At 36.3% G+C, this 14783-nt stretch overlaps 1 protein-coding gene across 1 annotated transcript in view; it reads left to right on the top strand.

Moving 5' to 3' along the window:
- APPL1 (adaptor protein, phosphotyrosine interacting with PH domain and leucine zipper 1) overlaps positions 1–14783 on the top strand; it is a gene marked incomplete at its 5' end in the record, with an annotated part of 29612 nt that overhangs the window by 751 nt on the left and 14078 nt on the right. Inside the window, 8 exons of the mRNA XM_084246827.1 lie at positions 3076–3174; positions 4410–4469; positions 4990–5061; positions 7387–7474; positions 8840–8881; positions 9294–9352; positions 12873–13019; positions 14210–14292. Coding sequence (XP_084102953.1) covers positions 3076–3174; positions 4410–4469; positions 4990–5061; positions 7387–7474; positions 8840–8881; positions 9294–9352; positions 12873–13019; positions 14210–14292 — 650 coding nt within the window. The remainder of the gene's footprint in view (positions 1–3075; positions 3175–4409; positions 4470–4989; positions 5062–7386; positions 7475–8839; positions 8882–9293; positions 9353–12872; positions 13020–14209; positions 14293–14783) is intronic.

The following is a 14783-nucleotide window of genomic DNA, read 5'->3' as shown; positions in this document are numbered from 1 at the left end:
ACAGTCTAGGAAGATGTAACCATTTATTTTTTCAGTATTGAATAGTGAAATCTGTATTACAAACGTCGGTGGGGACTGTAACGGGCGTCGACTTCATCCCAAGCCTATCTTTTTAAAAAAAAATATTTTATTTTATGTATTTTTTACATCTTTTTTGTTTTTGCGCATTTACGCCTTGATTATAGTCCCCATACAATTCCCACCCCCCCTTGTTTTGCCTCTAATCCCTCCTCCCCTCCCCACCCCCTGTAGTGTGTCTCTGGTTTATAGTTGCTTGTTGATTTTGATTTTTACTTTATTATAATTAGTCTTTTTCCTGGTCCCTTATTTAGGTTTTCTAAATTCCTGCTATGAGTGAGACCATCTGGTATTTTTCTTTTTCTTTCTGGCTTATTTCGCTGAGCATGATCCCTTCCAGCTCCATCCATGTTGCTGCAAGTTGCATGACTTTATCTTTTTTGATTGCTGAGTAATATTCCATTGTGTATATGGACCACATCTTCTTGATCCAGTCATCTAACTTTGGGCATTTGGGTTGTTTCCATAGCTTAGCTATTGTAAATAATGCTGCTATAAACAAAGGGGTGCAGGTGCCCTTTTGAATTAATGATTCTGTGTCCTTTGCACTGCTGGTGGGAGTACAAACTGATCCAACCACAATGGAAAGCTGTGTGGAGATTCCTCAACCTGCTAAATGTGGAGCTTCCTTATAACCCAGCATTTCCACTCCTAGGTATTTACCCAAGCCTATCTTTTACCCAAGCCATCTTTTAGATGGTTTTGCTGGTTGGATAACACAGAATAAAGAACATTTTCTGAAATGTTCATTTTGAAGGACTAATGCAGGTATTTTCATATTTTGACAGTTTAACATGACTCCAGAAAAACAGGAGGAAGGGGCAAGATCTCCCTTTCCTGGATGGCATCTCTGCTATGGCTTTTGTGCCAAGTTGAAATTGGGTTCTGATTGTGAAACTGATTTTTCTCTTTTCCATGCTGAAAGCTATCTTCACAGACCAGTTGCCTGCTAGTAAAGCACTCTTATCAGCCTGTACTGACACAAGGGAAACCCACATCTTGGCATATCTGGACTGCCAGATTAGCCTGTTAAAGTTCTTCTTAATGACATTTTTAATGTAAGACTCTACTTGTTTCAGATGATTTGCAAAAATTTTGTGGGATGTATTGGTCAGGTGCACTGTGTCATTTTACTCTTTTATTATATAATACGTAACAGGTTGCCTTAACTTTTTCTCACAACCTGATTTTTATAGTCTATAAAGACAGTACACCTCAGAATGGGTTGTTGCATAGTGCCCTAGTGAGAAGGATACAAACTTTTGACTAATCTGATTAAACTTTTCACACAGTTAGTTTACAACTTCAGGGTTAATTTATACATACACACACGCTCTCAATGGAGTACTGAAAAAGATGAACTCTTGCCTTTCCAGACAATACAGATGGAACTTGAGGTTATACTAAGCAAAATAAATTAGACAGTGAAAGACAATTACTGGATGGTTTCATGCATGTGGAATATGAACAAAGCAAACTAATAAAAACAGAGCAAAAATAACTCTTAGATCCTGACAAGAATGATGAATTGTCAGAGGGGAAGGGGAAGGGAGTGGGAGGAATGGGTAGGTAATGGTGTGAAGAGCACTAGAACTTTGGTAGGAGGTGTGGTCTGGTGTATACACATATCTTTGTGGGAAGCTGTACTCCTGAAACTTAGATAGTATTGTAAACCAGTTGTAAATGGGTACAGGCCAGAGGCATGGGGGGGTGAGAGGATTCACCAGAGACAGAGTGGGGAACAGAACAGGCAGATCTACTGAAATACACTGCTGAGGGGAGCAGCATGCTAGCCTGGAGAGGTCTGCTGTGCCATGTGGCTTTCTCCCTGGCTGGCCTGGGGATCGAACTCGTGCTGCAGAAGCTGCATACAGCTTTACAGTCTGCGTCTTAACCCCTTGCACCACCAAGGAGGCCCCGAACTAGGTTTTTTTATGCTTTCTTTTTTTAGGAAGCATCTGAAAATAGCACTTTAGGGTTGGGAGTAGGAAATAGAGCTATAACAAGATTCTGTCAGATCTAAATCTCTGAAGCATGGGGAAGTAGAGGACTGAGAATGTGGATTTCATATACTGACATAATGATTTTGTGCTTTTTTTTTCAAAACCATGTTGACTTAGCTTCCTACTCTAAGAAATCTGTTGATTTTTAAAATAACAATTTTTAATACTGAGGCATAACTTGTATGGAATAAAAATACAAGGTTGTCTTTAAGATTGTATGCTGTAGTTAACTCAAAAGTAGCTGGTGGTATAATTTTGCCCCAGACTTTGGAATTCAGAATGGTTAGCATACCTTGCCTTGATATGCAGCATTTCCTTATCTCTGGTCCTTTATATAGTTTTAACATTTACTTATCCACAAGCTTTTCCCCCTTAAAAGGAAGAGAATTTTTATGTGCTTATTGTTAAAAAAAAAAAAGGCAACTCCCTTCCCCCAACAATTTAGATATGTAAAAAGAAAAGGAAAAAATAATCCCAAATTCTCCACTTAGAAAAACCTCTAGTTAAAATTTTATAGGCTACACTGGGGAGGGTATTATTTTAGTTTAGGATGAGAAGGAGCTTGACACTACTAGAAGAGACCAAGGAAGAAGAGAAATAATCATACTAAATTATCCTGAAATAACACATGTAAATATATATTATATATATATATATATATATACATGGAATACTGTCCATTTAGTCTTGAACATTTCTTTTGACATCTTGAACCCTTGATTTATTCTTAGAGACTTTTTAATTCATAAAAATCAACCTTTGTTGTTCCTTCTAAAGTTTGTATGACGTAGTTGGAAAATACCTCTGTTTTAATGAAGTGAAATTGAGAACACATAACCTCAACATCTTGGCATTCCTATCAAGAGAGAAAATAGAATTCAGAATTAACAAAGCTTTCATTTCCTAGGACATTTCCTTCCTTTAAAAGAAAAACTTTTCTTTTTTCTGATTTATATAATGATTAACATAAACTTTTTGCTTTTATTTTATATAGACAAGGTCTTTACTGGGTGTATTTGAAGAAGATGCTACAGCTATTTCCAACTATATGAACCAGTTGTATCAAGCTATGCATCGGATTTATGATGCACAGGTAAAAAGCCAAAGGCTGACTCAGTGTTTTTAAAATGAATCTTTAAGCCATGAGGACAGAGATATTATCTGTCTTGTTTATTGGTGCCTAACCCTGTTCTGGGCTCATAGTGATATAATTTATCTAATGGAAAAATGCACTTTAAATATTTTGAGTTACAGAGTTCATGTTTCAATTATAAATTTGTAGCTTTAGCACTGCAAAATGCTCAGACTAAAGTATCTGCCTCTGCTCTCCAAACACAGGGATTTCTGATAGTGATATCTATATATGATTTTACTGAAAACCCTATATTGTCAGCACCATTTTCTCTACTTTTGCTGCTAATTTTATGCACTACATCTCTTTTGGGAGTATAAGATTTTTATAGGATTTTTATCCTGTACTTTTATCTAGTTAGAACTTTAGCTTTAGTTAGAAGAAGATATTAAATATTAGATGTAGTTTTAGAAGATGAATTTAAGAAGGATATGACTAGCATTTTGACAGGAATAAAATTTGAGGCTATCTTTATGTAACAATAATAAGCCCTGTAGTAGCCTGGGTTCTTTGATACACTTTCTTTGGGGTTAATTTTGTGTACAAGTTTCAGTTTTTCCCTTTATCTTTTTTCTGGGTTCACATTTTCATTATCTACCTAAAAGTTACTATGATAGTAGTTTATCTTTTCTCTTGTGATAGCGTTCTCTCAAGATTTAATTTCTGACCACAGAGAAATTGATTAATTTGTAAGAGAAATGTTATTTTTGTCATTGTATTCATCACTGAAAAAAAACCCCACACACTTCAAATTTAAAAAAAAAAAAGTATTCCTTTATGTTACTATATATGACTAAAGGACTACATATTTCTGTATGTTATCAAGTGCATTATGGTCTAATGCCAGTATCTAGAGAGGGATAATGAATCATCAACATAGAATCTTCTGAGACTTTGGTAAGATTATTATAATTTACTTCCAGTTTTAGAGCTTTAACAGTATTTAATGCCAGTCTTTAGCTTAAAAAAAGCACAGATCTCTAACACTGATACATTAGTTGATAATGTCTATTTTGTGGTTTAATTTCCCTTTAAAGTGCTTTCATGGTAGTTCCCTTTCTAGTGATTTAATGAGGGGGTTGGTGAACATGTACAGTATTTATGTTACATGATAAAGTTGCTTAGATATCTTCAACTAAAACTTTTTTCTTAATCAGTAATATGGTGTTAATTTGAATGCTGATCTTTTCCCATAGAATGAATTAAGTGCAGCAACGCACCTGACTTCAAAACTTTTAAAAGAATATGAAAAACAGGTACCGTATATGAAAGTTTTAACAGCATAATTTAAAAATAAGCAGTCATACAGTGTCTGTATTAATAGGATTTCTCATCAAGAATTCTAAGCTTTTTTTGAATTCACAGGAAATAATTTTGATATGGTATTGAAATTTGATGATAGCACTTATATCTAATTTTAATGATTTAATGTTAGACACAAAGATTATCCAATTTACCCCTCTCATTTTTACAAGTGAAGAAACTGAGGGTTACTCAAGGTTGCACAGCTGGTTACTGGAGGAAGTGGAGCTAAACACCAAGTCTTTGAACTCCTACTACAGTGTGCATTCCATGCACCACGTTGATTGGTTGCTTAGCAAACATTTGAATGAATGTTTACTAATTATATGAATTACTATTTTATTCAAATGAAATTTTTAGAGCTTACTAAGACTTTTGTATGTTTGCTGAAGTTATTTGGAACTAAATTTTTATTTCGTTCACAAGCTATACAAGCATCTGACATTTATCTGGTCTCTTTTTCTCACTTCTCAGCGTTTCCCACTAGGGGGTGATGATGAGGTTATGAGCTCTACTTTGCAACAGTTTTCAAAAGTTATAGATGAGGTAAGTGTTTTGCTTGAATAAGTGGTCTTTTAATTGAGTTAGTGAAGTTCTTTAGCTTTTATTGAGATCTTTTATTATAATTATATGAATAAAGTATAATTATAAGTATTACTATTTAAAGAAGGACCTTTAAATAGTGGTGGTGGTTGGTGGTTGTCTCATAAAACAATGCTTTCTTTGATTACAACACATTATTTTCAATGCAGAAGCATAGAGATGTGCTTTCTTCACCCAATCTGTTCAGCATTCCAACTTTTATTGATATGACGATGTGGGCAGGGAGAGAAGAGTTAAGCTGTGAGCTACAGCTTCGCTGTTCATAGTTTGTCTCTGTTGCCATTAAGCAACATTTTACTTCATTAATCCTTCCATCCTAAACAGCCAATATCACCTCTTAATCCCTCTAATTAATTATTAGAACTAATCATAAAAAATTTTATATAGAAGCTAGGAAGGAAGAGAAGTAGTCAGAAATATTTAGAGTTAATTGTTCTCTACTACTGGAATGAAAAGCATGAACCATTATCTAGTTTTATCTTTTCTGGTCTCTTATCTAGAAAAGTAATTTTTAAAGATTTTAATAACCCATAGCAAAATATTATCCTGGGAGATCAATATAAAGGAAATAGAACTTATAGGAAATAAATTTTTTTTATTATGGTAAAATACACATTTCATAAAACTTAACATTAGTCACATTTACATTTAAATTTACAGTTTTGTGCAACTATGACCACTGATGTTCCAGAACATTTTCATTATCATCCCAAAGGAAATCATATGTCCATTAAGTATTCACTTCCAACTTCTTTTCCCCTCAGGCCCTGGCAACTGCTAATCTGCTTTCTGTCTGTATGGATTTTCCTGTTTTGGATATTTCTTTAAATGGACTCATAAAATTTGTGGTTTTTTGTGTCTTTCTTCTTTCATTTATCCCAGTATTTTCATGGTTCATCCATGTTGTAAAAATATATCATTCCTTTTTTGGGGCTGAATAAAATTCCATTGTGTGAGCATAACACATTTTATATATCCATCAGTTGATGGATATTTGCATTGTTTTTTTTTTTTTTTTTTTTTGGTGGGACCCTCGCTGGCAGCCAGGGAATGAACTGGCGCTGCAGAGGCTGCGGGCAGCCTCGCAGCCCAGCGCTCAACTACTGCGCCACCAGGGGAGGCCCTGGATATTTGCATTGTTTACACATTTTGGCTAGGTGAATAATATTGCTATGAGCATTCATGGATAAGTTTTTTTTTTTAAAAGATTTATTTATTTATGCATACAAGAGCTAGGGCACAGGCCAGAGGCTTGGGGGGTGAGAGGATTCACCAGAGACAGAGTGGGGAATAGAACGGGCAGATTGACTGAAGTACACTGCTGAGGGGAGTGGCGGGCGAGTCAGGAGAGGTCTGCTGCACCATGTGTGTTGCTCCCTGGCCGGCCGGGAATTGAACTCATGCTGCAGAGGCTGTGGATTGCTTCATAGTGTGATGCTTAACCCCTTACACCACCACGGAGGCCCCTATAAGTTTTTTTTTTTTTTAACACCAGTTTTAATACCACTTTTCAGGTCTTTCAGGTATATATCCTGTAGTAGCATTACTAGGTCATATAGTAGTTTTTTTAACTTAATGAAGACCCACCAAATTGTTTTCCATAGTTCCCGCACAATTTTACATTCTCATTAATAATATAGGAGAGTTTCGATTTCTCCAGATCCTCACCATCACTTTTTATTTATTTTTTTAATGACAGCCATCTGTAAATGGGTGTGAAATGCTATCTCTGTTGTAGTTTTGATTTTCACTTTCTTGATAGTGAATGGTGTTGAGGATCTGTTGTTTCCTGTTGGCCATTTGTATGTCTTTGAATAAATGTCTATTCAAACCTTTCCCCGTATTTAAATTGGGTTGTCTTTTATTACTGAGTTTAAGAGTTCTTTATGCTAAATACAAGTCCCTTATCAGATATGACTGGGAAATGTCTCTCATTCAGTGGATTCTATTTTCACTTTTCATGAGCTTTTCTTGAGACTATCCTTTAATGCACAAAACTTTTTAATTTTGATGAAGTCAGTTTATATTTTGTTTTGTTGCTTGTGCTTTTGATGTCATAACTAAGAAACCATTGCCAAGTACAAGGTTAGCCTATGTTTTTTTGTAACAATCTTAAATGGAAATTTTTTGTATATTTTATTGTTTCACATTGTTTTTAATATCCTCATTAAAATGTATCAGTGCTTCTTTACTCGATTTTGCTTAATTTACAGAACACTGATTAAATGTCTGTAGTTATTTGGACTCTTTGTTCTTATCTTTTACTAGCTTAGCTCTTGTCATGCCGTACTTTCAACACAACTTGCTGATGCCATGATGTTCCCCATTACTCAGTTTAAAGAAAGAGATCTGAAAGGTATCGAAGTCAAGCTTACGTTTACTTTTATCTGCTGTCAGAAGATCTGTGCTTGTGAAGTGTGTTTTTACTCATTTGTAATGTGTATTGCTTATACAACTTGTGCCACTTTTACTTTAATTAGTCACATTTATAACAACTCCTGCTAGATGTTAAACTAGATGGTAAGGAATACTGATATGTATAACATGACACTTCCCTCAAGACCTACCAGAGGAGATTGGTAAACCGATAATTATGATACTCTGTCTTATAATTAGGGAGTGAGCAAGGTGCTCTGGGGCCTAAGAGTAGGGTGTCAGAAAAGCTTCACCAAGGTTGTAACATGAGCATTGAACAATGAAGATGAACTGCCAGGGAGAAGAGAGCCATTTTATTAAGGAGGACTGGAATGAATGAAAGTGTGATTGTAGAAATACGAGACTATATTGAGAATGACAAGAATTTCGTTGTGTTGCAATGTTGGATGTGTTGCGACATGGCAGGAGACAACGCTAGAAATAGATTAGTTGGAACTAGATCATGCTGAAGAGGTTGAACTTGAGTTTATAGGCAAAGAGAAGCTGGTGGAGGTCTTTAAGAAGTAGGGAGACACAGTCCATTCTGTGGAGGAACTAGACTGGATTTAATGTCTGCTTTCTCTTAATTTACAATTTCAGATAATCATGCAGACTTATTTACAAAACAGGTTGATCAAATGAAAACATTGAAAAAATGCACAACAGATGGTAAAGTATTTAAAATATACATGGAATGAAGATGAATGTATTTTAGAGATGAAATATTTGTGTTGGTGATCCTCAAGAATCATTTCCAAGTTGAAGAAATTCAGTTTCTTTTTTCAATATAAGGGCACCAAATGCCATAATCTTAATTAATGAAGTGTTTCTCATTCAGCATATGAACTTAAGTAAGATTTAGTATCAAAAATGAATTAATAAGTTGTATTCTGATACTAGGAATATTTGCACATCTTAGAATTTGCAATAGTTTTTTTTTTTTTTTTTTTTTGTGGGACCCTCGCCGGCAGCTGGGGAGCGAACCGGCGCTGCAGAGGCTGCGGGCAGCCTTGCAGCCCAGCGCTCAACCACTGCGCCACCAGGGGAGGCCCAGAATTTGCAATAGTTTTGACAATGTTTTGTGTCATATTACTAACCTGTAGTAAGTAGATTTTCTGGTGGTATAACTTGCTAATATTAGTAATTGTTCCATAGGCTAGTAGAAACACAAGACTATTTTTCACTTTGAATATTGAAGTATGAAATATTTGGAACTTTGTAGCTTAAACAGCATTTACCGTTTTCTAGCAAAAGTTAAGCTATTTTATAAATATGTTAAACTAAAATTGTTCTTGAACTTTTCCAGAAATATTGACATTGAAGGAAGTGTTTCAGATTGCTAGTAATGGTAAGCCCTGAATATACTGCAGACTTACTTCTTGAAATGATGCATTTTTTATGGAAAGAACTCTATGGCCAGATCTATATATTAATTAATAAAAAACCTAATAAAAGTTTAAGTGAGCATTTTTAAAATCAGTGTTTTATTTAAGTTGCACTATTTGTGCAACAAGAAATTTAAAATTTAAATTAAAATTTAAAAGGAAATTAAATAATTTTACCTATTTAATACACAGAAACATATTTTAGGGGAAATTTGGATGTGGGAGAACAATTACATGGAGTGATTATATGATAGGAAATTTTTATCTTGCTTTAGTCCATTTGTTGTAAGATGTACATGTAATGACCACTTAAAGCAGTTATAAGTTTTGCAAACTACTGTTGTATTGTTATTAGTAGTTACTTCTGTTTTTCAGATCATGATGCTGCAATTAACAGATATAGCCGATTATCCAAAAAAAGGGAAAATGACAAGGTATGATATATACTTTTTAGTATCACAGTTAACAACTGTTTCACTGGGCGCTCTAGTTTTCCTCTCTAAAAATGGTGGCCGGGCCTCCTCTGGTGGCACAGCGGTTGAGCGCTGGGCTGCGAAGCTGCCCGCAGCTTCTGTAGCGCTGGTTTGATTCCTGGCCGGCGGGCGAGGGTCCCACATGGTGCGCAGACCTCTCCTGCCGCCCGCTGTTCCCCTCAGCAGTGTACTTTGATCCTTCTGCCTGTTCTCCCTGCTCTGGCTCTGGTGAATTCTCTCACCCTTGCAGGCTTCTGAATGTACCCAGTGCTTGTATAAACAAACAAATAAACAAACAAACAAACAAATAAATAAATAAAATAAAAATGGTAGCCAGCAGTTACTTTATTTTGCGGTACTGCCCTTAGTTTATTCTTTCCTTTTAGTGTTTCAAAACTTTCCTAATAATTATTAATTATCAATTAATAATTACCTATTTAAGTGTAGTAATTAGAAGCCTTAACAAAGTGTTGACAGAGCACAGGGAGGGCAGCAGTTAACCTTGGTGAATTGGGAAAGGTTATACATTTAGGAGGTGCCATTTGCATTGAAGAAAAAATAATGTCACTGGATTGGGGAGAGGGCATTCCTGAAAGAAAAATAGCCTTTGCAGAAGCACATGGAGGTGTATGGAGAGTATAAAGGTTAAGAATGCTGGCTCCAAAGTCTGAGGATTGCTTGAGGACAAATCTCAGCTATGCCCCTTACTTGCCTGAGGTCACTCACTAGTTACTTTCATTTCCATCACAAACATCAGTGGTAATGTATGCAGAGTACCTGGCTTATGGCACATTTTCATTAAATTCTAGCAATAATTATCATAATGGAAAAATAATATTTCAGTCTCATGGAGCATAGGCTGTATTTGGAGAGGTATGGCAGAAATGTCAAGAAAAAAGTTGCTTGGGACCAGATTTTTATGTTACTAACTTTGAATTTTGTGTTAGAGGGAGTTAGCTACCAGTAGATTCTAGGCAGGTGGGTAACAACATGCAGTTGTATTATATAATAAAAATACTAATGGAAATGTGAAGGGAACAAGACTAGAGGGAATCCAATGAAAAGATATTGGAATAATTTGCAAAGAAGAGAATCTCAGATAAGATTGTTACTGAAAATGGAGAGGAAAGAATACTTTTGGAAGATATTAAGTAGAATTGACAAGATGTATGGAGGAGGAGGAGGAATTAAAAATGAGTCCTATGGGCCTCCCCGGTGGCGCAGCGGTTGAGCGCTGGGTTGCGAAGCTACCTGCGGCCTCTGCGGCGCCGGTTCGATCCCCGGCTGCTCCCCGGCCACCGGAGGAGGGTCCCACATGGTGTGCAGACCTCTCCTGCCGCCCGCTGCTCCCCTCAGCAGTGTACTTCGGTCCTTCTGCCTGCTCTGCTCCCTGCTCTGGCTCTGGTGAATTCTCTCACCCTCCGCGCTTCTGACTGTACCCAGTGCATGTATAAACCAAACAAACAAACAAACAAATAATAAATAAATAAGACATGCCTCTAGAAAATTAAAAAAAAAAATTAAAAAAAATAAAAAATAAAAAATAAAAATGAGTCCTAGAATTCTTGGTTGATGGGACAGATATTCGAATAATTGTGAGAGCAAGAAACAAAGCAGAAGAGCAGGTTTTGTGGGGAAGATACTGTCTTCAGTTTGTACATTTTTAGCACATTCTCTCTCTTGCTTCTGTTCTCCCTACCCCCTCTTTCTGCCTCTCTTCCTACCCTCCAGAAACCTGCTGAAGATATGCTTCATCCAGAGGCACTTGGAAGAGTAAGGAGCAGGAGATAAAAATTTGGGAGTCACTGATGTATTTGCATATTCTTGGTACTTGATCTGCTAATCTAAGGAAAGCAGAAAGGGGAGAGAGCCAAGTGCATAGTATATAATAGGTGCTCAATAAATATTTGCTGTCTGAAAACAAAGGGAACACAAATATTTCAAGTGTGAGTTAAGGACAGCAAGCAAGTACAAGAGAGGAGAAGCCATAGGGAGAGAACCAGGAGGAAAGAGTGGAATGCTGTGATTGACCCAGGTCAAAAAGACTGATATTAGCTGAGCTAATATCAAACAGTTGTCTGTCTTTTCCTGCAGGTGGTAAACTTTCTCTGCCATGCTTAGTTTCGATATTGTACCAGTCTCAGCTATATGCAGTTATTTGTACCTTGTACCATTCTCAATTATGTGTAGTTATTTGTGCAGTTACTGCACCATTCTCAGTTATGTGCAGAATTCTTCTTTTAATATGCAATTCTTTAAAAAGAAATGATTAGTACAGTAAGAATGGCACATATCAAAAAAACTAGCAACAACAAATGTTGGCGAGGATGTGGTGAAAAAGGAACTCTCCTACACTGCTGGTGGGAGTGCAAACTGGTCCAACCACTATGGAGAGCTGTCTGGAGTTTCCTCAGACTACTAAAAATGGAGCTTGCATATGACCCTGCAATTCCACTTCTAGGGATCTACCCAAAGGACACAAAAACACTTGATTCAAAAGAACACCTGTACCCCTATGTTTATTGCAGCACTATCTATAATAGGTAAAACCTGGAAACAACCCAAATGCCCAAAAATAGACAACCATATCAAAAAGATGTGGTATACATACACAATATTATTCAGCAATCGTAAAAGGTACACTCATGCCATTTGCAGTAACATGGATGGAGCTAGAAGGAATAAGTCAGTGGTTTCACTTATAGCAGGAATATAGGGGGGAACAAATAAGGCATCGGGGAAAAAATAATAATAAAAAAACAAAACAAAACAAAACAAATACAGACAACTATAAACCAGAGACATCCTGCAGTGAAGGGGGTAGGAGAGGGATCAGAAGAAGGAAGGGAGGAACACAAGGGACTTTGGTATGGTGCATGGGTGAATTGGTAGAAATTCTATGGGGACATTTCCTGAGAAAAGAAAGCAAACATTGTTTAAAAATGAACAATGATGTAAAGTATATATAAAAAATAATAAAAAAAGAAGTGGTTAGTAGTAAAATAGGAAAACTGTCTTAGCTAATATATATTTTTTTTTTATAGAGGCATGTTTTATTTATTTGTTTGTTTGCTTGTTTGTTTATACATGCACTGGGTACAGTCAGAAGTGCGGGAGGGTGAGAGAATTCACCAGAGCCAGAGCAGGGAGCAGAGCAGGCAGAAGGACCGAAGTGCACTGCTGAGGGGAGCAGCGGGCGGCAGGAGAGGTCTGCGCGCCATGTGGGACCCTCCTCTGGTGGCCGGGGAGCAGCTGGGGATCGAACTGGTGCCACAGAGGCCGCGGGCAGCTTCGCAACCCAGCGCTCAACCGCTGCGCCACCGGGGAGGCCCTTAGCTAATAAGTTAACATGATTTCTAATATCTCAGAAAATAGGAAATTTATGCAGAATTGCTGGATATCTACCTTTTTCTTTTGGTAAGTTCTTCTCTATAGATAATTCAAAATTTAATAATGGTTTCACCAATGTTTTCATTTACAGGTGAAGTATGAAGTCATAGAAGACGTCTACACTTCCAGAAAAAAACAACATCAGACCATGATGCATTATTTTTGTGCATTAAATACTCTTCAGTACAAAAAGAAAATAGCATTGTTAGAGCCTCTACTTGGGTACATGCAAGCTCAGGTGAATACTATACTGTGTTTTGGAAATAACTGTCCTAAATATTTTATGTTGTCTGATATTTATGTTAAATATCAAGGGTATTACAAACTTGCCAAAATACTCATTTTGTCTGTGTTTAAGAAGTAATTTAAAAATTGTCCTCACAATGCTATTTTAAGGAGGTTAGGGACAGTGATTATCCTTGCACATGAGATTTTAGATATTTAAGGGTAAATTAATCTACTTACCTTATATTGGGACCTTGTCCATCACAGTTGGGATAGGAAACAGAGGGCTAAATGAATTCTGGCATTAAAGTTATTGCTGTAGCTTCCACTCAGTACTTGCTTTATTTATAATCTGAAAGAGAATGAACCAGTTTGAGTTTATCTCATGTTCCTTGTTTACTGCATGAGTTAAAATTAATAGGTGAGTGTCCAAAAAAAGTATGTATTAGGAAGGATACTAGAAAATTATTAATAAATTCATGTGATATAAGACCAGATGGCAAGTCCCCTAAAAATCAAGAGTTAGAGAGGAATTTGAATATTCCTTTAAATAATGGTGCTTCATATTCTTCAAAAATATTTATTTTTGTAGTAAACATGAAATAGTTTCTCTACTGGACTTATTTCAAATGTTTTAAAGCTTATTTTCCAATTTAAAATAGTTGTTTACCACCCGCATGTATTAACATGTAATGGGATGGACAGCAGTTTCCCTCTTACCTATGGCTTTAGTTACCTGTGGTCAACTGCTGTCCTAAAATATTATATACAACGTATTTTGAGAGAGACCACATTAACATAACTTTTATTAGTTTATTATATTCTAGTTTATTATAAATCACTGTTGTTAATCTCTTACTGTACCTAATTAATAAATTAAACTTTATCATATGGATGTATGTATAGAAAATAACATAGTGTGTATGTGGTTTGATACTATCCAGTTTAGGCATTCACTGGGGGTCTTGGATTGCATTCCTTGCAGATAAGAGGGAGCTACTCTACAGTGAAATTTAAGTCAGTGTCACTATGACCAGTAGAAGTTATTCTAAACTGTAATGTAATTGTACACAAATGGGAATAATCCATTATTTTTTACTTAACCATGTATTTTGGAGCTTGTTTATATGATTCACTTTAAGTATTTGTGTGTATGTGTATTTGTGTTGTTCAATCTTCCATTCCCATGCCCTCTTGCCCCAGATAAATTTCTTTAAGATGGGTTCTGAAAATCTCAATGAGCAACTGGAAGAATTTTTAACTAATATTGGAACAAGTGTGCAGAAGTAAGTATTTTCTTCATTAAAATTGAAAATGAAGTTAGGTGAATAATAAGTTAATAGCTAAATACTATATTCTAAAAAATTTACCATTTAATTTCCTGAAGGACTATTTTCTCTGTTATCAGCTCTTCTTGCATGGCTCATGGATGCTTCTTGGTTTTTTCAATGTCTTTTCCACAGATCTGAACAATGAATTTTGTAACTGTATCAAATCTGATAGTATTTTTTTTAAAGATTTATTTATTTATTTTATACAAGAACTGGGATACAGGCCAGATACACGGGAGGGTGAGAGGATTCACCAGAGACAGAGCGGGGAACAGAACAGGCAGAGTGATGAAATACACTGCTGAGGGGAGCAGCGGGTGAGACAGGAGAGGTCTGCCGCGCCATGTGGGACCCTCGCCAGCCGGCGGGGATCGAACCAGCGCTGCAGAGGCTGCGGACAACTTCACAGCGCATGCTCAACCTCCTGCGCCACCAGGGGAGGCCCT

Source organism: Talpa europaea (assembly GCF_964194135.1).
Source record: "Talpa europaea genome assembly, chromosome: 11".
Taxonomy (NCBI): Eukaryota; Metazoa; Chordata; class Mammalia; order Eulipotyphla; family Talpidae; genus Talpa; species Talpa europaea.
The sequence above is the reverse complement of the archived record's forward strand: the minus strand, read 5'-3'. Positions and strand labels throughout refer to the sequence as shown.